At 47.5% G+C, this 24,373-nt stretch overlaps 1 protein-coding gene and 1 non-coding gene across 2 annotated transcripts; both read right to left on the bottom strand.

Moving 5' to 3' along the window:
- Positions 1 to 830: 830 nt before the first annotated feature.
- On the bottom strand, positions 831 to 22,773 carry LOC133396830 (polycystin-1-like protein 1). The gene is made up of 51 exons (XM_061667061.1): positions 22,765 to 22,773; positions 22,409 to 22,672; positions 21,429 to 21,489; positions 21,131 to 21,281; positions 20,143 to 20,382; positions 19,917 to 20,049; positions 19,659 to 19,856; positions 18,888 to 19,069; positions 18,597 to 18,800; positions 18,264 to 18,427; positions 17,889 to 17,957; positions 17,754 to 17,810; positions 17,505 to 17,612; positions 17,341 to 17,406; positions 16,556 to 16,735; positions 16,405 to 16,482; positions 16,174 to 16,316; positions 15,812 to 15,932; positions 15,598 to 15,721; positions 15,318 to 15,510; positions 14,276 to 14,332; positions 13,863 to 14,204; positions 13,559 to 13,705; positions 13,383 to 13,496; positions 13,070 to 13,221; positions 12,905 to 13,005; positions 12,629 to 12,827; positions 12,466 to 12,549; positions 10,449 to 10,656; positions 9,915 to 10,021; positions 9,699 to 9,816; positions 9,527 to 9,634; positions 9,281 to 9,454; positions 9,016 to 9,190; positions 8,694 to 8,922; positions 8,289 to 8,373; positions 8,060 to 8,197; positions 7,854 to 7,972; positions 7,382 to 7,492; positions 7,182 to 7,293; positions 6,979 to 7,047; positions 6,377 to 6,480; positions 6,078 to 6,297; positions 5,888 to 5,992; positions 4,252 to 4,392; positions 4,057 to 4,167; positions 3,787 to 3,933; positions 3,540 to 3,689; positions 3,347 to 3,475; positions 3,164 to 3,264; positions 831 to 1,116 (listed from the first exon to the last, which is right to left on the bottom strand). Exons 1-51 carry the CDS (start codon positions 22,771 to 22,773, stop codon positions 879 to 881), a joined length of 7,140 nt encoding a protein of 2,379 aa, XP_061523045.1. The 3' UTR covers positions 831 to 878.
- On the bottom strand, positions 1,831 to 1,902 carry trnad-guc (transfer RNA aspartic acid (anticodon GUC)). The gene has a single exon. It is a non-coding gene; the product is annotated as a tRNA-Asp (tRNA).
- Positions 22,774 to 24,373: the final 1,600 nt, after the last annotated feature.

The following is a 24,373-nucleotide window of genomic DNA, read 5'->3' as shown; positions in this document are numbered from 1 at the left end:
TTGTGTTCACTTGAATAATTTGCGTGTTCGAAACGTTTATTGTGTTTAAAGTAATATCACAGCGAGAGGCAAAGCGTATTTGCAACTAAATAATATTCCTGTTTTTCGTTAAAACATCCTGAAAGATGATTAACTTGAATAAATCACCGTAAATAGCCTTGTGATTGCAGTGTTTACATCTATTTCGGCATAAATATACATGTATCATTTTAGCGCTTGACTGTAGAATTACAACAGCAGTGGGAACAAAATTAAAATTCCGAGTCAATTTATGAACACAAGTAGTGATTGAATGGGCCTTTATGGCATAATGGAGATTGTCGGCGAGTTACGGCAGAAATCTACAGTATATGATGTTAATACACTCCGCAGCCACTATAGGTACCAGCGCACCAGCATAATTTGATGTGATCAAATACACAAGCCGTATTTGATAATATATTAAGATAATGCCGCCGTATAGCAAATTGTAGGTTTCCCAAGCCCGGATAAATGCAGAGGGTTGCGTCATCTGGCTTCAAACGTTGCCAAACAAATACGAGCGTTCATTCAAAGAATTCCATACCGGATCGGTCGTGGCCTGGGTTAAAAAAATCGTCTGCAAGCGGCGCTGTTAACCTACAGGGTGCCGGTGGAAATCCAGCTACTGAGGGCCGAAGACGAAGCGAGTTCTTATGTGTGTGGTCTCAGGAAATGGGTACTTCTTCTTCAGGAAGAAGAAGCGCAGGGGCTTCTGCTGTATTTAACTGACACGCTTTCTGTTGGGTGTTGAGCTTTTAAAAATGTCCTTTATTCATTCATTCATTCAGAAATGAAAACATTTTCCTCTACAGAGCCATCAATGCATATTGTGTCCCAATGTACAATTTAAAGAATGTTTAGAAAGGCTCTTCATGGATCAGAACTTCCACCAATTGCTCTGCGTGTGTCGCCTCAGTAGTTGTCCTACACTTAACAACAGACACAAATCCGGCACTTGTCCTGGTCGTGAGGCTGGTTTGCCTTTCAGGAGCACCACTTAGGACTGAATGACACTCTGCTTGTCCACTGTGAAGCTCCTCTACCATGGATTCCGATTGTCCGCCCCTTCCACTCGGTTGAGGCAATGCCGCAATGCTGTCACAGATGACACCGGAAAACTGTCAAGATAGCACGTTATGCCAAGCAGATACAAACCGAGATCCATATTCTCCCGTATGCTTGAATCAGAGAAGGCGCGCACCTTCTGGTCATATGCGCGATCCGGGTGTAGTAAGTCGAGTGTCCCGGGAAGGTGAAACATCACATTGCACGTTTCGATCCTAACGGCTGTAGTGGGTCCCTAGCACATTATGCCGAGGGCCAAATGTCGACATATCGTATTAATTGGCGGAAAAACAATTCAACGCCAGCTGACTTTTGTTTCCGCACCTGCGAGAGGCATTTCCGCTTCGTTGCGGCTGGCGGCTCGGAGTCGGTCTGAAAGCGCCCCTCACAAAAAAAAAAAAAAAAACGGCGGCCATCTTAACGGAGCGATGGTGAGTTAGAGTTTGAATCTTTTGTTTGTATGTTATCGATATCATTGGTGCTCGTGGAATGCGTTTCAATGAAAGTGTGGTTGTTGGGCGACGCGGATCAACAACAGCCGGTTCGCTCACTTTTCTATTGATGTATTCACACATTGATGGTCTTAAACGTTAAAAGTGGGGAAACTGGGCAACAATATGTAATACTATAGCCTACTGTAATCTTTATTGTGACATTTCTAATACGTTGCCAACTTCTGTCATTATGTTTTCAAAATTCCGAAGTTTGAGACAACTTGAATGAGGAAAAAAAAAAAATATTGTCCTCCCCGTCGGGGAATCGAACCCCGGTCTTCCGCGTGACAGGCGGAGATACTGTCCACTATACTAACGAGGAACTGACGCTTCTATAATTCCATTTTCACATTTTTACAGACATCCAACACATTATTATTATTTTTCTGGGTAAGTAGAAAGTGGCGGCATGATGGATGACTGGTTAGAGCGTCTTGCCTCGCAGTTGTGAGGACCGGGGTTCAATCCCCGGCCCCGCCTGTGTGGAGTTTGCATGTTCTCCCCGTGCCTGCGTGGCTTTTTTCCGTGGGCGCTCCGGTTTCCTCCCACATCCCAAAAACATGCATGCTAGGTTAATTGACAACTCTAAAGTGCCCGGAGGTGTGCAGGTGCCCTGCGATTGGCTGACAACCAGTTAAGGGTGTTCCCCGCCTCCTGCCCGATGATAGCTGGGATAGGCTCCAGCACGCCCGCGACCCGCGTGAGGAGAAGCGTCTCAGAAAATGGATGGATGGATGAATGGATGGATGTAAGTTTGAATATAAGCATTTTTAAAACATTTGAACTGTCATACAGACTCTCTCCATCAGACCTGATGAAGCAAACAAGGATGCCTGTGATTAAAAAGGAAAACAAATAAATCTGAAGAAAATGAATCTTGCCGAAATTATTTTTAAGTACGACACGAGAATTGTCCTATTTTGTGGAAGTATTTAGTTGGAAAGGGTTTGGTTTTCGGCGAATATGTGTTTTCCCAAACGACCACCAGAGAGCAGTGTTGAGTTGACCTTTGCTCCAGCAACGACCACGTGTTGAGTTTACTTAAATACTGTTAATTGGCCAGGTCATTGGTCCTCTGCAAGTAAGTAAGTAACTAGGAAACCACTTGTGTAGCAATCTGCACACATTAATTCCTTTAATAATCAGCATCCCTGGTGAGTACTTTTTATTTTGGGTTTCGATCGAATCCAGGTGAAGAATCACTGACATCGAGGCCCAAACCTGATCGCACAAAAAACATCTAACGTCCACAAATGTACTGAAACCAGTGCAGCCGAGAGAAATGCTACAAAAGGCCCCCCCCCCCCCCCCCCCCCCTGTACAATATACAGAGTTTCACTTATTTGCATTTGTTTAGTCTGAGTGACGAATGTTCATATGTTGAAACACTGCCTGTCCAGTTAATAAAGGTTCATGAAGCCGGCAGAGTATGAAACAGTTTGAGCCGAGAACAAAGTACTGTAATGCGCTTTACACTTCCTATGGGAAAGCCGTTTTTAAATTAGAACAACAGCCTCACGAAATAGACCGCGTACGACTTTGTACTTTCCCCTGTCGATGCAACAGAACCGTCGTTTTGTTACCTGCGAAGGTGAGAGGCGGGTGTCGCGTCTTCACAGTGACTGAGACATGTCGGACCATTCGCCTGGGGTTCCGGTTCTATCGAGTGTGTTCTTGCAATGTTCTGCGGCACAGGCAAAGCTTTAAAAACAGCAGTTGTCGTGAAGCGACCGTCCGGTATGCGTGCTCGTGGGAGCTTTTAAGACCTGAGGAGTGGGCTCATGGAGGGAGTCGACAGGGACATGATGGTCAACACGGGCTAGCGTGTGGTTCAGCCTGGTTAGTCTGAGCATTAGCTCATCCACTAAACTTTCAAACTCCTCCAGGTAGTAAGTCTGAAAACACAAGGGTGTGTGTGACCCGGGCTCATTTCAATGCTCAAGCATCTTTTTACCGTACCTTGCTCTCCACAGCGGGCCTCATTGATCCTTCGCGCCCAGCGAGCTCACGGACCCTGCGTCGAACGTAGCCGCTTAATTCCGTCAAAGTGCACGCCTCCTTTCTGCTCCGACGCCTTTTAGCGCCCGATGAGGACCCGACGGCCGTCATCTGACGACAAAAACCAAAAAAACAAAAAACGGAAGCGGCGCTTGTTGGGAGAAAGCAGTAATCCGAACCAACAATGGTGATTGTGAGGCACTCGTACCACAAGAGCGCACGACAGGCAGACGGTTCGGAAGCTTAGGAATGAACGTTCACAACGGAGGAGACCGCCCATGGCCTTGTGGTCCGAGCTGTTACAGAACAAAGTGTGAAGGGAGCGTACGACCGGCAGCAGGAGGACAGCTGACATCTAGGACAGAAACGTAGAAAAGAATTGGCCTTTATTAGTTCCTGCATCTGGTTGATCGTCGTTAGATCTGTGCCCTCGTAATGTTCTCGTTGAAAGCGGCAGCATTCATTCCAGTACGCTCACGAGGTTCGGGAACGAGCAGGCCAAGCGGGTCGCAGAGCTGTTTAGCCTCGGCGTGGTCGCGCACTTGACAGCGAGGAGGAGGAGGAGAACGCCGCGAAGCGAGCGAATAAGCTGCAAAATATCCGCAACAAGTGTCAGCAATGTTGTGCGCGCACAAAAAAAAGTTGCGTTGCGTTAACCACGGTCTTCTCTCACTTGTTCCCTCGCAGCCAGGAGGCTGACATCCACGTGTTGTTTGCCGTCGTTCCTCTGCAGCAGCTGCACGACCTCCGCGGCCTCCACAGAGCGGTAGATGTCATGATAAGAGTATATGAAGATCACGATTTGCATCGTTGCCTATGGAGACACCGACATCAATATCATGAGGTGAATTTGACACCCTCACCCATAGTGACACTTATTTATTATCATTCTTTGATTGTTCTGACAGTTCTGGTCCCGTTTAAGCACGCTTTTTTTGATTTTTATTTTGAACAACAAAAAGAACGGGCGATCATTTATGTTGATGTGCGCTGAAAGACACGTCAAAGAGCGCCGGGGCGGAGGGGAGTGTTGGCGTCGAGGGAAGCCGTCCGACGGACAACGTTAGTGGACGCGGGCTCGCGCTGGCCTCTCCGAACGGGGAAGGAAGCTTTGTGTTTCAGTATCAGTTCCATTTGTAGATCATCCAATTTATTGTCCAGAGGAAGAGGAATTTCTTTTACAACCACTGCGGGGCATTTCATTTTGTTTAGACACTTCCTAAGCTATTCCCGGCGGCACGGCGGACGACCGGTTAGCACATCTGCCTCACAGTTCTGAGGACCGGGGTTCAAATCCCCGGCCCCGCCTGTGTGGAGTTTGCGTGTTCTCCCCGTGCCTGCGTGGCTTTTCTCCGGGCGCTCCGGTTTCCTCCCGCATCCCAAAAACATGCGTGGTAAGTTGATTGAAGTCTCTAAATTGCCCGTAGGTGTGAATGGGAGTGCGAATGGTTGTTTGTTTGTAGGTGCCCTGCGATTGGCTGGCGACCGGTTCAGGGTGTAGCCCGCCTCACGCCCGTAGTCAGCCGGGATAGGCTCCGGCACGCCCGCGACCCGCGTGAGGAGAAGCGGCTCGGAAAATGGACGGATGGATGGATGAATGAATTGCTCAGTTGCATCAGTCTTGTTGTTGATGTGTGTAGGCTACATACGCACAGTATGTCCGTCTATTACGTCTTACCTCTTATGACTATTACGAGACACATACAGCAGAAAGAGCACAATGTGGGGCTGGAATGGATTCAGGGCATTTCCAGTCATTTCAATGGGGAAAGATGCTTTCAGATACAAATGTTTCGAGTGACAAGCTTGGTCACGGAATCAATTCAAGTCCTAAGTCAAGGAACCACCGTAATACATTTTACAGCGCTATTAATTTACCCATAAGTTTCATACAATGCTCGTTGTTTTGTTTGCAGTGCGGGATAACAGAACTAAGCTGTTTTGAGGAGGGTAAGATCAAGTTTGAAAACACTGCAAGCTACAACAGTAATGATTCATCTTTCAGTATTCGATCAACCTAACATGCGTGTTTCGGGGATGTGGGAAGAAGCTCGAGTACTTGTAGAAACCGCACGCAATTACTGGGAGAGCGGAAAAGCCACATGAGAAGGCGAGATTCGAACCGTGACCCACGACTGTGAGACAGATGTGCTAATTACTAGTTTTACCGCCGCCGCTGGGATAGGCTCCAGCACGCCCGCGACCTTGGTGAGGATAAGCGGCACAGAAAATGGATGGATGGATGGATGGATAAAGAAATACCCGGGTGTATCATAACGGTATTGTGCACGCTGCGATGTAACACTTACATGCAGCCAGTCGGAGAGTGCTGTGCGGTATCCCATCGGGCCATTCTGCCATGCGGTGGCGACTTGAACGCAGAGATGCAGCGGAGACAAACAGAGGAATAGCAGCTGGATGCAAAGGAGGAACAAAAGTAGGAAACCAGAAGTCGTCGAATCAGGTGTCCTGACTCGATTGTTATTTGTTGCTCATTACCTGGCAGACAGAGACGACATATTCCCAAACAGTAGGTGTGCGGTAAACCTTCGCTGACCGGACTGCGGCCGAGGTCAACAGGGTGCCCGCGGGGCTCCGCTCAGCCAGCAGGGTCACAGCGGTGAACAAGTCAGGAGCAGGGCTATACAAGGTGAACTGCGCCTTCCATACCGCACAGCCACGACAATGCGAGGCCTTCCGTCTAGATGTGGCGTCAGACCTAAGGGAGGCGCAGGGGGACTTTCGCTTGGCAAATCAATCAAATGTTCGTATTGGTATGTTATGTACTGGAGCTTTACCCCGTGTGGCCGAGTCTAACCGCGCCGCTCGGTCCTGCGTTGCGGCCCGGGTGGGCACACCGTGCCGCAATGACACGTGAGGGAGGGCATGCGGACGATCTTTTCTGAAATAATGACAAATGTGGAGGGAAGACGCATGAAAGATGCCGCGAGAAATTCACGAACGCGAGCACAAGTGTGATATTTCACTGACTGTGAAATGCAACTCATCCTCATCAGGGTCAACCACTGAGCTGGAGCCTATCTATGCCAGCCGATTGAGGGCGAGAGGCAGGGCACACCCTGGACTGGTCACCGGCCAATCGCGGGTCATATGTAGACAAAACAATTCACGCTCACAAACCATTTCAAGTCTCCCGTTAAGCTAACGTTTAAACTGGAAGGCCAGATTTGAAGCGTGTGCCAGACACCGTGCTGCCCGACGTTGTGATTGAGTTTCATATAAACGCATTCAGCATTATGGGATTCTGGTCAAAACAATGCTTCGGTTGTTGGTATATCATAAACATGTAGAACTCTGGTCTTTGTTAGGAAGTGTCATTATCATAACATGCAGGTATGTTATTTAAATCTACCATGAATCAGTGGTTTATTATACATACCCTGCAGAGCTGCGTTGTCCATACGACCGGCTCTCCGATCAAGACGTATGATCGTTGGAAGACGTCGGACTGTTGAGCCACGTTTATGCAATGTGACAAAATATGAATCAGAGAAAAGATCACAATTGCCTGCTATTTCAATGGTATGTAAAAAAAAAAACAAAAGTAAAAAGTAGTCGTTTGAGCTGTGTGGTCAAATGAACCTTCGTTGCAGCAGAGGGATTCTCGCACAGTAAATGAAGCAAACTGCTCTGCGTCCACTTCCACCAGTCTTCATATTTCTGTATGGACATGAATGAAGGCTGCTCTCCCCCACTGCGATAAATATCAAATAGTTTCAATTTGCATCATGTACAGTATTTACGGAACAACTTTGCGTCTGTATCTGTTTTGTGACGATTACACGGTAAACTGTTGTCTGACGGCTTTGTTGAGGCGGTAGTGGTCGCTGAATGAGCTGCCGCGGGAAATGCACGACATCAGGAGGAGCGTCGCGACCGAGAAACACAAGTCCCTGAATGGCAAGGAGATATGCGGCACGTGAAAAAGGGGGACTTGTTAAACAACTAGACTCGCAGACCATTTCGAGCGCAAGTCATTTGACATTACGTCAGCACCGAATTGAACAACACGCGGATAGCAATTTGCCGCATGTGCTTGAATTTCTTACTAGGAAATAATGTTTTTCAATTTGGCAACAGAAACATTTCAGCAGGTGCAACGATGATTCTTTTTGTCTCGCAAAAGAACATGGACAGCAGATAAGCTTGCTCTAAACATCTTGTCGCCATCTGAGTAGCATTAGCATAGCATTAGCATAGACGCGCATCCAGGCCCGTTCCGCCTACGGACGTTCCGACGACACACGCGCTCACCTGAGGGTTTTATGAATCAAAGCCTCACGTCTGCTGTGTCCTCGAGCCGGCCTCAGCTCCGCAACAGTCGCTGGACGTACAAGACGAAGAAACCTTGCTCGGTGGCGCTGCCCAAGAAGCTGAAAAACAATCACAAATGATTATTCATTCGTTTCAACGGTAGATTTGTGGTCACAGATTACAATGGAACTGAATGTCGTCATCACCTTTTCGACGTCTGAGCATCTCTCTGATTGGAGTGCAGAAGTGCGCTGCTCTTCTGCTTTAAACATGATTCTGGACAGACGATGAAAGTCTATTCTATTTCTGTACCAAATGGAGACAGTCACACTGACTGCAAGGATCTGCGTCAGCAAAGAATTATTGTTGTGAATTTATTATTCAGGGTGGGAGTCAAATCTGCGAATTCATTTCGAGGGGAAAATTCTGTTCTACCACAATTGGCTGGATCACGAAGTTGCATAACAACAAGGAGATGAAGAGAGAATGGAGCCAAAGTTGCGGCTTACTACTGCCGAACCTGGACAAAATACATGTTAAAAAAACACAACACTCACTGGACACAAGCACAACATATATATATATATATATATATATATATATATATATAAAACGCAGATTTTGACAGCTTTGTGAACACTAGTTGAGGGAAATGGCCTTTTGTGTATGCAGAAAAAGTTTTGGATCGTTGAGTCCTTCTCACGACAAATGGGAGCAAACGTTTATATTTTTTAAAAAGAATGGGAGCAAAACGTTTATATCGACTAAAGCTAATGTTGTGGAAGGAAGGTGTGGGCAAGTAGTTATAGTAACTATACCGTAAGTATAAATTGCAAATACCTGAGTCCCAACAGTGCAGAGAGCACGAGACCGGCAATGGACAAAAGCAGACACAGCGTCCACGCCGCATAGTAACACCACCGACATCTTACTTTCCTCCATCTCAGCTTGTCAAAAACAAAAAGATGTCTGCTGTGTTCGAACCGGGTTGCCTGGTCGAAGCAGCCGCTTTCACTTCCACCCTTGGAAAAGGCTTGTTCTTGAAGGCCCATCTGTTTTGGAATCATGTCTGTCCGGATCGCAAAGATATCCCACGGAGAAACACAGACGAGTGACAAAAGCTGTAATGGAAAGTTCTTCACCATCGTGAGATTAACTTCACCTTCCCCGGAGTCCCGGTCAGTCTGTGCTCCTTCCTCTGCCATCATCAGCGTCACGTCATGCATTCGAAAAAGGAACGTTATCAGTGTTGCCGTGGGCAACACCAACGCCACACTTAATACTCCGGTTGTCAGAGACGCAGCTGATACAGCAGTAATGCCCACCTCGGAATGTAGCTGGAAGAAAGAACTTGGGCATTAGAGACCTATTAACAGTTACACACACAATTCTGTGTTGTTGTTTTTTTTTTTACTATTTTAACCCACCACTTCATCCATTTGCGATATGATGAGTGCATTGACACACGCATACCCCGCAAATAGAAGCAGGCATACGCCAAGTCTTTGGATGTGCGTGAATGAGTGCGGCTGAGGGCAGCTGTACACAGACATCCACATGTGGAAGTCAGCCAGGTCGTCACACAGCCTGAGGCGTAACATCTGCAGGCACAGGCACAAACGTCACGCTGAAACCGGAGCGATCGTTTGATCTTAAGGGGCGTCGTCGCGTACCTGAGCTCGGCCTATTGCGCGAGTACAAACACGCAGCATTCTCCCGACTTGCCCGTCGCCTTTGCTCGCGGACAACCAGCGCTGGCTCGCAAAGAGCCACGTTCGTGCCTCCTCGTTAACTCGGCCCGCCTGAAGACACGCAAGGTGCATGGCCTGGCATAACAGAAACAACACCGGAGGAGAGCCTTACCTCACGTATTTCCACTCGTTTGAGGTAAAAATGTGGTGAAGGTCCTGAGTTGTCATGCCAGATGTGCACCCCCCACACCGGACCCAGACTATCCGCTGCACTGTGATGACAGTGAAACCCTTATGTCCATGTCACGTCACAGTAAATACAAGTTTGTGTCTTGTTTCTAAGTGACATTTGAATATGCTTGGGTGTAACCTGAGTATAAAGGTGTCTCGTGAGTTCCTCCGGAACAGAGCGCATCCCGGGACATATAGTTCTCTTGTCTGCGAGACGCCGTCGCCACCGTGCAGTGCGATGTAAACCTGGCAAAACACACGATTGAAACATTGAAATTCCACGAACAGAGAAGTCTGCTGGCCTGATGTATTGAATGACTCAAAACAGTTTTACACCTGGTCTTCTTTAAAAATTCATATTCAAATGCAATAACCAAGACCGTTTTAGTTGATGGATAGACACAGGTAATGAACACATTAATCGATGACGAACAATCACTTCATCACTTAATTTAGTCAATCTTACATCTCTCACTCCATGCCTGATTGCGTAAAGTCCGCTACCTTGTGCGGTGTACGACATGCGATACAGCGGCAAAAAAAACGTGTATCACAAATAAATACATTCGGTCCACTCCACAATTTCACCTCTGGCGGAAACACATCGGGGAAGGCCTCGTTCTGTTCTCGTGCGATAAGAGCCATTCAGTAAAGAAGTTACGAAGATGATTACCTTTGCACTCAGTCTGTACGCAGAGCAGAGGCCGGTGTGGATGGTAACGGCATAGAGATGTGGGTCCGATCGACAGTTGTCGTTTAGGTAGTGGACGCGTGCATTCTGCTCCGAGAGGACGTCTGCTCTCCTGCACTTTGCAAACGCTGGGATGTACAGACACGTAAGCAGCAGCACGACAACCAGGACAGTCGCATCAGTGGACTCACTGACAGGAGGAATGACACAAAATGACAAATGTGATTCTGTCTATACAGTAGCCTCAAACAAATTCATGAAGCAAATTCTAAATTGTTATCAGTTAGCATCAAATTAAACATTATGGATTCATCAAATTTAGTCCGCCGTTACTTTCCACTATTTAATTTTATTCGCTAAATACAAGTTACTTGTTTTATAAAAGGTGATTTCTGTCAAATGTATACAAATATCGGGTAGATGCAATATAACATCAGCCTTTAGAAAATAATAAGGCATCGTGTCAATCACAAATAAAAACTTCTGTGTTCTGTTATTGGACTCATCACCGATCGTCCATAACGAACACCATGTCCAACCGTAAGGGTGTCCACGCGTGCACTTGGCACCAGGAGACCCGAGGTCGCAGTTCGACGAACGGCTTTGCGGTCGTGTCATCGGACTTGCGTCCGCATGTCTCGGACGCTCGGGTGAAGAGAGGGGCGGAGCTGGCAACCGATCACCACCTGGTGATGAGTTGGCTCCGACGGTGGGGGAAGATGCCGGTCCGACGTGGCAGGCCCAAGCGTATTGTGAGGGTCCGCTGGGAACGTCTGGCAGAATCCCCTGTCAGAAGGAGTTTCGACTCCCACCTCCGACAGAACTTTGCTCATGTTCCGGGGAGGCGGTGGGACATCGGGTCCGAGTGGACCGTGTTCCGCGCCTCCGTTGCTGAGACTGCCGACCGGAGCTGTGGCCGTAAGGTGGTCGGACACCAACGGTGAGGGATGCCGTCAAGCTGAAGAAAGAGTCCTATCGGGCCCTTTTGGCCTGTGGGACTCCCGAGGCAGCCGATGGGTACCGGCTGGCCGAGCGGAACGCAGCCTCGGTGGTCACTGAAACAAAAACCCGGGCATGGGAGGAGTTCGGTGAGGCCACGGAGAAAGACTTCCGGACGGCTTCGAGGAAATTCTGGTCCGCCATCCGGCATCTCAGGAGCGGGAAGCAGTGCGCCATCCGCATTGTGTATAGTGGGGATGGGGCGCCGCTGACCTCGACTCGGGACGTTGTGAGTCGGTGGGGAGAATACTTCGAAGACCTCCTCGATTTCACCGACACGCCTTCCCATGAGGAAGCAGAGTCTGGGTTCTCTGAGGCGGGCTCTCCTATCTCTGGGGTTGAGGTCACCGAGGTGGTTAAAAAGCTCCTCGGTGGCAAGGCCCCGGGGGTGGATGAGATTTGCCCGGACTTCCTAAAGGCTTTGGATGTTGTGGGGCTGTCCTGGTTGACACGCCTCTGCAACATCGCGTGGCCATCGGGGACAGTGCCTCTGGATTGGCAGACTGGGGTGGTGGTCCCCAGATTGGGGACCGGAGGGTGTGTTCCGACTACAGGGGGATCACACTCCTCAGCCTCCCTGGTAAGGTCTATTCAGGGGTGCTGGAGAGGAGCGTCCGTCGGGAAGTCGAATCTCAGATTCGGGAGGAGCAGTGTGGTTTTTGTCCTGGCCGTGGAACGTTGGCCCAGCTCTACACTCATTGGATTGGTCCAATGGCGCCCTTGCGGAAGTCGAAAACAAAATTGTAAAAATGAATCGCGCATGCAATAATTGATCAATAAAAGTAGCAAGTAGCATGTAGGGAATTGTAGTGGAGTACAAGGAATGTGTTACAGTACTGTAAATACTTCAGTAAAAAATATGATGCATTAAAAGTACTCCGAAAAGTCCAATTTATCCAAAGGTTTACTTGAGTAAATGTAGCGAGGTCCTACCCGCCTCTGTTGGTATGCGACTCTCTATTTACAATGTGCCGTTTAACACAAGCAAGGAGAAGCTCACCTGAGGAAGGGGTCCAGGTCGGCTGCTTCAAAGCTACTCTGAATCTGCTTTCGCACCACAGTTAGCGTCCTCAACTGGTGACAACTGGGACAGAGACCAAATGGCAAGTGAGGCAGCCTTTTAACACATTTCAGTGTGTTAAAAGGAATAGCCTTTCACGTACCTGCAGTTGACTGCATCGGTTCTGTCCGCTTGGTGTGTGCCGCAGGCCAGCCGCGTCCAGGCCCCCTTCGGGCGGTCCAAGGACAAGCACTGGCTGGTGTCCACCGCCAGAGTGTACATGATCTGGCTGCTCAGATGCTTGTGTCTGATTGGCTTACCAAAGTCACTGTTTAATAACGCCAAGTAGCCAACCCCTGGAGCTAGATTTGAATTTATATTGAGTTGAATCCACAGTCATTTGACGGCAAGGAAATTGATGGCTGGAATAAAAATCTACCATTGAGGTAGGACGGTGGCAGGGTGATGCGAGTGGTGTTGGTCTCCCAGAGGTGAATCCTCTGCAGGTGGTGCATGCTTGGAGCTGGCTTAGCAAACATCCTGCCACAACAAAGAGGCAATGATTACCCCCGCTGCAAAACATGCCACCGCAACAATACTGTACCTGAAGAGCAGCATGACGGGAAATGGCTGGTCGAGTGGCAGCATGAATGCCACACTCAACTGGATCGCCTGCTGCAAATGCTCCTGGGTGATGTTGAAGCTGTGGTAGTTGATGGAGTTTCGCAGGAGGATATGCTCACGTGCAGAATCCTTCTATGAGGCACATGGTCACATCAGCAAATACACTCTCTACTAACATTAGTGTTAGTAATAACGCAACAGAGAGAGTTAGTAGAACCGCTCTATCTTTTGCTCTCATCATACTGACGTTATCAGTAAAGATCAAGCTAACTAGCTCCAAATAAGCCACATACTTTGTCTTGACTTGGATGCATCTCCACAATGATTGGCTGAACGAGCGATCGAAATGAGATTGGTCTTCTCGTGCTGCATTTATACAGAGTCAAGTCAACCGCTGGTCCACTTATCTGCAAAACAGCCCAATCAAATGAGAATGTTGTATTCCCGAGTCCGAAAGCTTCCATCTCACCGTGCCAGGATAGTGGGCCCGGATCCAAGGTGAGCGCTTGAGTTCAGCAATGAGGCTGAGCACGCACTCTCCTCTGAGAGAATGGATCAGGGGCGCAGGTATGTAAAAGACCGCCGAGCCACTGCTAATGACTGGAATTGACAAGTTCTGATGCGCAATGAAGAGAGACAAGAGGCCACCTCTGACCCTGTGCTCTTGGATTCTGCTCAACAAGGTATGCTTCTTAAAAAACAAACAGAAAAAAAAGAACATTCCATAACCAGAGGGTAATTTCGATTTGCAATGTTAAAGTCTGACCTCTTACCAGGATCAGCTCAGATGCAGTATGTAGAATATTTTCCACAAGCTGCTCCAGCTGCTGTGTCCCGCGCAAATCATCACTGGACGAGTCTGTGACACCTTTTCCTGGATTGACTCCAGTTTGCGGCTCGAATGCCGTCTTGCGCTGAACATCGGCAACGTACGATGTTTCGGCTGCGGCGTCACGAGCGGTGACAGCGGCCTCCAGACTGTATGATAGCACGGTTACCAGCGTGTTAAGCGTCCTCTGGTCCAGTTGGTACCGCTTCGGTGCACCGGGTCGAGAAAGCGTCGCCGAAATGGCTTGCACGTGAGCTGCCACTCGTACGACACTCGCTAATGTGACCTAAAAATGTATGCCGAGTGCTTTTTCAGTCAACATTTTTTCGTGCATCTTTGAGGAAAACGTTAAGTTACCTGTCTTGTGACTTGTAAAAGGTCTTTGAGAATGTTCATGTTGTCTACCATTGAGTCCTGCCATCAAATAACGTGTTAGAATGCTTTAAATAATGGACAGAGAACAAAGAACATACGGGCCCATGTAAAAGTCTCGGGCCACCGCTTGGTTCACTGTTTAGAATTTTCACCACAGAGGTCAAACTTACACAGATTTGTGATTTCACCAAAAATACAAAATAGATTTCTGCTAAACTTCGTTGAGGGGTGGTACATGGTCCGAGGAGGCTAAAGGTTCATTATGGCATTAATGGAACAGTCCACCCCTCCGAATGATAATGGTACCACCTTGTTCATCATCCTCCATGAACCGGGAAGTTGCCTGTTGACAACAAACAAATATGGCATTCGCCAAATGTTTTGCATTTTTGTAACAGTTTGGCCTTGGTGGAGTTCTAGTTGGACAAGAACATTATAGCATTGCTTGATCCAGGGGCGTCAAACGTACGGCCCGTGGGCCAGAACCGGCTCACTAGGGGTGCAATCCTAAACAAAATGTTTTCGGCCTTTATACGTTTATTTGGTAAGAATAATTCAATGGTATATACTTACACGGGAACCTGGCAATAGACTGAACTAATGAAATCACATGGAAAACCTTATGTAACTAAAACACTTAAAGGTGGTGTCTTTGGTAAGATTATTTTTTGGGGGAGCGTAGGCACCCCTTCTGAGGTTGTTTCGTAAAATGATTTTAACAAGTCATTCAACATGAAGCTTTTCCTAGTGTACTTGTTTTGTTTTGCATTCAAACAAAGGGAAAACATATTATGATGTATTCTCAGGTTAAGTGTGGTATGATTTTAGTGGTCCAGCCCCCTTTGACATCAGTTTGACACCCCTGGCTTAAACAAACAAGCAATCAACGGTGACCTATGAAAAGAAGTATTGGCACGCCAGGCCTGAACACCAGGAAGTAAAAATGCTGTGCCTGCCTGTTTTTCTGTGTTGTATCACAATACTTGTTTCCGTGTATTATGGATGTTGTGTCGTCTCTGTGTACCTGGTCACTGCTTTCCAGCTTGCACACAGTGCAGATGAGCACACTACGTATATGTCTCTGAATGTGGTGGTCTGCCTGCCCGTCCAAGCTGAGTCTATTCAGGATGCCGGACAACAGACTGACGTAGTTGCCAATCTCTGCACTGTTCCCAAGCACAATCAACGCAGAGAGGTTCTTCAGCCCCGACTGGGACCTGGGAACAAAAAGGGCAAAAGGGCCGAGGTCAGACAAAAAAAAAAATATCGTTGAAATATCGAACATACAGTACTACTGCTCTTACAATTCCACATCAGGATTGTTGGAGGAAACATTTCTGAAGAAGCTGGGCAGGACTTGTATCGTTACAGGGCAGACTTTGGTGGACGATCCATACATGCTACTTCGGATTTTTGTGTATACAGTGACTATAACAAGAAAAATAATGACCCAGTCAAGCACATGCGCAATTCAGTCAGTCATGTGTCGATCTTGATTCATTTGATTGCAAGTGTTACCTTTATAGTCATCATTGGGATGTCCGGATGGAAGACTGAAGTAGTACTCAAAGTTCCCCCCCCGGTACAACATCCTGGGAGGTTCGCTCCCAACACTGAAGCTGTACTCGTACAGCAAGTCCTTCAAAACACACGTGTACACATGCACAAGCAATCATACACCGGGACTCTTGACGTGAGGGAATCTACAAAATACCTAATAGCTGAAGAAATATGATCAATATTAGAGTGGTTGGTACAAAACTGATGTTGACTTAGTATTCTATTTGATTTTGCAGACCTAGGTTAAAAACTAAAAACTAAAATAAAAAAAAAGGCAGTTGGGTAACTATTTGTATTATGACAGTAGAACACGATTTTACCTCTCGCCCTGAGGTGCAGAAGATGCTGAAGTGTGTGTATAACTCCACTCCTTGGCCCGGTTGCACCTGGCACGTCATTCCTTTAGGAACAGGCTTTGTTCTCAAGAACAGTTGAGTGCGGCCCAAAATACTCCTTTGAGATTCTTTGTTGTAACAAAAACGAAAAGCCGTGCATAGTTATCAGAATCCAGTTATTTCAGCAAAAATGTCCATGACGAATGAGGGACTTACTGGCGATGATCTCCAGCATGTACATGCTGCCTGGCTTGAGACTAAAAGGTCTGAAGCTGAGCAACGCGGAGGAAACTCCTGCAAAATTGTGACAGCCTTATGAAGAACAATGACCACGGATATGAGAAGACATTTTCTGTGTGTCGCGTACCTGTGGAGGTGTAGGACGCAAACAACCCCGCCTCTACCAAGTCTCGAGGGAGGTCGAGCAAGGTTTGTTCCCGAATCACCTGCCCGGGTCTGGACTCCAACAGATTACTCCCTTCGGGGTCATGTGACGCTGGGTTGAACGACAGCTCATCTCCCGGACTCGAGGTCTGAACATCCACACCTAAAAGTGCAGAAAAACTCTAGAGTAAATGGCCACAACATTTGGTAGATTATAGTTTATTATTGTGGTTGTAGTTTCCGCTGTTGGAGAACTGCATTGTATCGTACACGGTCAGGCAGTCGGTCGGCACCGAGGCCAGCAACGGAGTCTCTCCACATCTGTCTGTCTTTGGCCATCTTCTCTATGGTTCCTCAGCTTTGATGGTGATGTTGCAGCTCTTTCTCCATGGCCCTGCGCCATGTTAGTTTGGGCCTGCCTCTCTTGTTTGCCCTTTGGGGTCCAATGTACTGCAACGCTAGGGTTTGCTATTGTTTCCATTCTATGTACGTGTCCAGTCCTGGTCCATCTACATTTCTGTGATTTTGTAGTGTTCCTATTTGATTGTTTGCAGCCGCTTTTTCCGCCGAATTGGCCGGCTCTTCTAGGTATACGCTCTTATCTTTTCTCACTACCCGTTTCACTTGAGTATTTATCTTCTCGATGTGGTGTCCATTACTTTTCAAGCTCTCTCCTATCATCTGTGACTTTCCATGTTTCCAAATCCCCCCATTCTTTCTCATACTGAGCGGTGATTCTAATTTTACGCAGTAACCAAAATCGTGTACCTGTTGGTCTCCCGGCTGAGATTCCTGGATCTCCTTCCTCTGTGATTTGCAAGGGCGCGTCATAATCTGCATCAGAGCGGAGGCTTCAAGACACACTGGCGAGACTTGACAATTGCATTTGACAAACGACGACATACACTCAGGACACGGAACATTGAGGATACCTTGTCCATCTCTCGTGTCAGCACTATCCCAGTCTGTCGAGGAGTCGTAATCAAGAGGAAGTTTACTTCCGATCTCCCTCTGATCCAAACGGACACTACCATCGACAGCTATATATATATATATATATATATATATATATATATATATATACATATAGCTTTAATTAGATCTCACACCATTTTGTTTTATTTTATTTTTTTTAGATTTGATCAGACTTTAGATTCGATCAGATTTTGATGCAGTCTCACCAGTTCCTGCTGGGTCAATGGTGGTTGGAGAAGCCCCATGGACAGGTTCTGCCAAACCTGTGTGAGGAGTATTTTTATTTATTTTTTTTACTTTTTGATCACTTTATAGTTATTATTGTTATATATTTTACATACCAGTGGACATGGATTTGCTCTCTATAATGGTGGCTGGGGCACTGAGGTCAACCATATAACAAAATGGGACTAAAAAAAAGAGAGAACACAAAATGGAGTAATCTTCCATTAGAGCCATCCATCCATTTTTTTTATACTGCTAATCCAGTTCAGAGTAACGAGTGAGCTGGAGTTTATCCCATCTGAATTCGGGCGAAAGGCGGACTGCCTTCTGGACTGGTCAGTCGCACGTACTGCACAGAGACACACAACTATCTCACCTTGACACCACTCTGACTGAGTGGGGACTAAACACATTCCCGCCTGGATCGAAGTCAGGCGAAAATACCACTACAACATCAGTGACTCCAGCTGAATAGGATAAACATGATTCACCTTCTACTACCGGTTTGGAGGAAGTATTGACCGTGTGAAAAGTCCAGATGTACTGGGTGCTGTTTGGGGGAACCTCACAGTCTTCACATGCGGCTTTGACTGAGATCGACTGATCCCAGTTGACTTGGTCTCCTTCACACTCAGTGCAGGATACTGTTAACCTCCTGGATTGGAAACATTGGGAGAAATGTTATCAATGGGACAGAGGTGGAAAGCCAACTGGCCACTTTAATGAGCTAAATCAGGATTTGTTCAATTTATAATTTGTCAATTCCTGTCATTTGTGCCAATGTGATCTGCAAAGCCTCCACTGGAGTCATACTTGTCTCGTACCCGGCGACATTTGGCGTCAGTGTGACAAATGCTTCCGTCAACGCCGACAGATTTCCACTGTGGACGGTGAGGGTGAAATGAAACTGGTCAAAGTTGTGTTTGAGGGAGCTCACGGGAAAGGTGAGCACAGGAGAGTAAGTAGCAACGTGACGGTTGAAGCAGGAACTCTTGATAGAGCTGACCGGTTCACATGTCCATTTGACGCTAGGATTCAAATGACATTTTCATTCAAGCCAAGGCCTCCTTTCAATTGATATGAAACATATTCAAAGGGGTGCAGAGTTCGCCCACCTGACTGGATTCATAGGGAAGTCGGGATTGTAGGAATGCCGTCCATCCAGAGTGACCATGGTGATGTTCCTGTTGTTAATGAAGATGTTGGTGCCGCCCTGGATGGAAGCTACGAGAGGGCTGGGCATCACTTGTATTCTCACACTGTAGTTACTGTACACCACACTGCCGACTACCTTGACCTGCAGAACATCGCTAGCTGTGAAATCAACACAGAAACTCCGCAAACGTGACACGCAAATAACTACATTTGACCATCTGATTCTCTCCTGAGACTAGATTTGAAGAACTATATATCTAGAAATCGTTTTTTCCCCACAAAATCACGACAACACGAAGCAACAACGTTAAACGTCAGACTGTCCAGACAAATGCATTCAATGACGCGTCTCCTCATCCAAAAATGACTTGTTTGATTTGATTCTGTGCATAAATACATTTGTCTAACTTGTATCTATAACTCACTACCCTGGAAATTCCAAATCAGGTGGGAATTGGTCAACAGCTGTACTGACGACCACACATATTGTCAATCATTTACAATGAAATATGGTGGCGTGTCCAAAATTCCTTTTTACAATCTTTTCTTCTTTCACAGATCTAATTGGTCTGCGCTCCACCTTTCCACTTGAGCCTCGATCCTAACCTGGGAGTCGTGGGAAGAGCACAACCTCTGAGCAGTAACACCAGTTGACACCAGTCACAAAATAAGTTCCTAGACTCAAACAAAAAGGCTGAAACGCACTGGACACCCTGCCTACTGCAACTTACCTTGGCTGTAGCAGTGTAGGTGTCGTAGTCTAGGAGATGTCCCGGAAGTACGAGCCTCTGCTTGTGAGCGTCTGGAACAGGCAAAATGTGGCCCGCAGAGTCAAACGTCGTCCATGTGTAATGGAGGCCCGTCAATACGTCACATTGGACGTCAGCCTCGTAGGACACCCCCAGATGGATGACGTCGTGTCTTCGCACCTGAGTGAATAAACGGCTCCTTAAAGGTCATTGCGTAATACGACGAGCGAATGGCCTTACCTGTAGTTTGAGAGGGCCCGTGTTCTTGACAGGTGGAGGCTGACATGGGCGGTCCAAGACAAAAATGATGCTGCTTAGGGAGGCAGAACTAACCCGGTTGGACACGGTCACGTCCATTTGGAACTCTCCAGTCCTACAACCAGAAACATATCAGCAGGTCGGCGTGTACTTGATGTGTCATGTCAGAACGAACGCCATCCACATTTTAATCGAAACCTTTCTTCACCTGAGGAATACGTGCTGCTCAGTGCTTCGTCCCAGCCTCGTCGTCCCATCACCAAAGTTCCACAGGAAGGTGACGTCGGTGCCGGAATTGACTCTGCAACTCACCGTGGCCGTGCGGTTCCGGAGAACAAAGGCTCCGTGGAACAACTTGTTGAGCTTCACTGCTCTTTGCACAAATACAGGCAACACTCCAGAGGTGAAGGAGGTGTGGCCATCAGACACCATCACTGTTACGTTGTACCTATGTCGGAAGAAATATCAGTTGAACCGAATGTTTTGCAAATACAATGCAATTTTGGGTGGCGTGCCCTCTCCGGGTCGGGGATGAGATCCTGCCCCGAGTGGAGGAGTTCAAGTATCTTGGGATCTCGTTCACGGGTGAGGGAAGAACGGAACGGGAGATCGACAGGCGGATCGGCGCGGCGTCTGCAGCGATGCGGACTTTGTATCGGTCCGTTGCGGTGAAGAAGGCTCTAAGCCGAAAGGCGACGCTCTCGATTTACCGGTCGATCTACGTTCCCACCCTCACCTGCAGAACGAGATCCCGGATACGAGCGGCCGAAATGAGTTTCCTCCGCAGGGTGTCCGGGCTCTCCCTTAGAGATGGGGCGAGAAGCTCGGTCATCCGGGAGGATCTCAGAGTAGAGCCGCTGCTCCTCCGCATCGAGGGGAGCCAGATGAGGCGGACGCCTCCCGGGTGAGGTGTCCCGGGCACGTCCCACCGGGAGGAGACCCCGGGGACGACCCAGGACACGGTGGTGAGACCACGTCCTTCGGCCGGCCCGGGAACGCCTCGGGATCCCCCCCGGAAGAGCTGGATGAAGTGGCCGGGGAGAGGGAAGTCTGGGCGTCCCTGCTAAAGCTACTGCCCCCGCGACCCGACCTCGGATAAGCGGTAGAAAACGGATGGATGGATGGATGGATGGATGGATGGATGGATGGATATTGAAGCCTCATAGAAGAGGTTTTATTTTTCACGTGCAACGTACCTTCCAGGAGTGTGGTATCTTTTGGTGACGTTCGTGGTGCTCGTTCTGGCATTTGTAGAGTCTCCAAAATTCCACAGAAACTCAAGAGGCTCGGGCACGTCGGTCACAGCCAGGAAGGCCACATCCGCATTTGCGGGAACGGCTTGACTTGCTGCATAAACGCTCACAGCAAAAAAAGCGCAACCGATTTAACACAGCAACAGAGCACGCAAATACCTGTAACGATTCACTGAAATGAAATCCGTCGATGCAGCGGAACCGTTCACAGTCGAACGTGTGTCGGTGGCTTTCTCCTTACCCCCGTCAATCACGTCGGGAGCGGTGACACGAAGGTCGGGGGGCGTGGGGGGCGTCAGCACCTGTAAGTACACGAATCGACATTCGATACAGATCCTGCCGATGTGACGGGCCAATGTTCTGCCCGGACGATGCTCGGTTTGTGGATAGGTGGACCCCCCGACACACACACAGGTAAAAAAAAATAATAATAATAAATGATCATAATAATAAATGTTGTCGATGTTAGAAATAGTATCATATGAACACGTTAGCTCGGATAAATGATGATGTTAATTAAGAACTTGGATACTTTGTAATACTGGAATGAAATGGTGATGAATGTATTGGCTGGCGTGTTGTAAGTGTCATTAAATTACAGTTGCTGTGGAAATTTGCACGATTACACTTTTAGTTAGATTGGGGGAAAAAAAATGGTTTTTGACATCACTTCCTCTTTCTAAAGCCAAAGCTTGTGCTCGTCGTCTCTCTGATCGTGTGCCATTCCGCTTGGTCTCCAATAGGACACATTTCTCCAAATGTGAACTCGAAGGCGTCGGCCTGTGGGGCGATTGATTAGTTTGTCTGAGATTGACAAAAGGTGAGACACAAAGTTAGACTTTTGAAAGCGTAAATTTGGAATGCGTTCATCTTCTTTGTGTAAAGAACAAATGGTCTGGTTTTCATCCACTTTTGTTTCGAGGAAACCTCCGAGGCTCCTGTTGGTGCATTCATTCAAACGTAACCACCAAGTCATCAAATATATTGTACTGTATATTACGTCGCAAAAGTAATTGAAATAGTTAAACCGCCATGACATTTTCAACGGGGTCATTTGTAATTGTAACCAACTGCATTTCCAAAGTAACATTTCCCAACACTACCACTCGAAAACATATGGTTCAAAAAACTGGTCGTCATTATTTTTGTAAAGGTAGAATGTATATTAAGAATTCTTAATTCGTGTATACCCTTTTAATCGCAAGGTGTACGCTCACATACCGGGCCGCTATTCAGGCCCTCGCAGGTCCTCTCGACCCCCGCCTCCTCGTCCCGCTCGCCGTGACTAAACGAGCGGCGCAACCGGGCCGCTGGCCCGTCAGCCACGTATGCCCGCGGCGTGATGGCGTCCCCCGCATACGAAGCCCGCGTGGTCCCGCTTCGGGGGCTCTCCCGTGGGAGGGGGCGTCCGTGAAGCGAAGGGATCTCCGACGGCAGCGGCGAGACGCGGAAGCGCAGGGGGGAGCAACGCTTGGAGACTGTCACCTCTAAAAACAGGACAGAAAAAGAAAGTTGAAAGTCACACAAAAAAATCCAAAAGAAGCTATTGGACACAACGTTTTAGTCATCAGACGTACCGATTTCATGTTTGACCGACGCCTCCAAAATCCGTTGATATGAAACAGCAAAGGAACCAGCATGTGACACATTGACCTGCTGTGAACTTTGACACTCTGGGGTCCCACAGAGGAACTCCACAGTGATGTAAGAGGGTCCGCCCAGTCCCGGAATCCCTGAAAAACACACACGCGTGCGCGCGTGCGCATGCGCACACACACACACACACACACACACACATCAGCATGAAACGAAAAGTAATAGCAATACATTGAATGCAATATGCACTTGTAAGATGCTTTGTTGTACTTCTCACTGTTGTTGTCGTGACTTTCAGCTTTTCCCTCCAATACGCTTATTCACATTTTTTAAACAAATGACCTTGATAATTTGCTGTATCTGATACATTTGTAGTATTTATGTTTTTTTATTCGAATGCATTTTGGTTTCGGTTGCACAATCCTGCTTCATATGAAGCTTTTTCAACCAGTTTTCCAAATATTTCATTTGAGAAGGTCGCGGCATTGTTTTCACAAGATTCATAAACAAAATTACAAATGTTTATCAAGTCACACTCAAAATAGATATTTCAATTCGCATACAATGCACAACGTACTGTTAATGTTGAAGATGGTTGAAGTACAACAAATGCCATATGCTTCGTGAAACACTCCCATTATGTTTTTTTTTTGAAGGTCTTTTGTTCCCGTGGGAGTTCGATTGTATTTTTACAAATATATCAAATGTTTGCTTTTGTTATAGATAAACATGAAGCTATGCGCATGGTTTTTGTTATATCCATTGACGCAAAACGCAACACCTCCCCCCCCAAAAAAATCTCAACAAGAAAGCTATATTTCTTTTCACACAGGAGCGTTACTTGAAACATCCTCTCACCTGTGACCTGGCCGAGGCATCCCGCCAGTTTCCCGCAAACTTCCAGAACAAAAGCCTTCCCGGCGTGCGACTTCTCCTGTGGGATCGACACGTTCATGTGGCGCAAAATCGGTCCTTCTCTCCTGCGAAGTGGCAAATTTCCCGCTCTTAAGAGAGCAGATCGCCCGAAGAAGTCAAACAGAAATGCTGGTAAAGAAAGGAAATTCCAAATCATCCCCACCTTTGTCCTCGCCTGACCTCCTGTGAGCCTTCGTTAGAGGAAGCGTTGACGCACGCATTCGCTCTCGAGCCTTGCAACTGACATACGCAGTAACACTTGTCTGAAGTTAATGTTGCGACATTGAACCTTACCCCAAAAAAAAAAGAATCAATCGTTGGAGAACAGAATCAAAACAGAAATAGGAAACACGTTCCCCACCCCCAATTTAAAATGAATGACTGCACAAAATCTTCTCCAGGCTTATTTTTCCCCACATTTCCTGTGAGACAGAACAGCAGAAAAAACGGCCTAACTCATGACTCGTTTCTTTGCCTGAGTTTAGAGCATAAGAAAAAACCCAAAACAGAAAATGTTCAACCTTTTGAACTTATTCTCTCACCCTCCATCGAGGCCCGGGCCGCAACGGGACGACGGGTCGAGCGGGCCGCCGGCGTCGACGCGCCCGAAGAACCGCCGCAAAGGGTCCGCCGGGGGGGCCGCCGCTGCGCACCAGCAGACAAGAAGGAGAGAGC

This window comes from Phycodurus eques, chromosome 21, assembly GCF_024500275.1.
Source record: "Phycodurus eques isolate BA_2022a chromosome 21, UOR_Pequ_1.1, whole genome shotgun sequence".
NCBI classification, from domain to species: Eukaryota; Metazoa; Chordata; class Actinopteri; order Syngnathiformes; family Syngnathidae; genus Phycodurus; species Phycodurus eques.
This window is presented reverse-complemented; position numbering and strand designations above follow the sequence as displayed.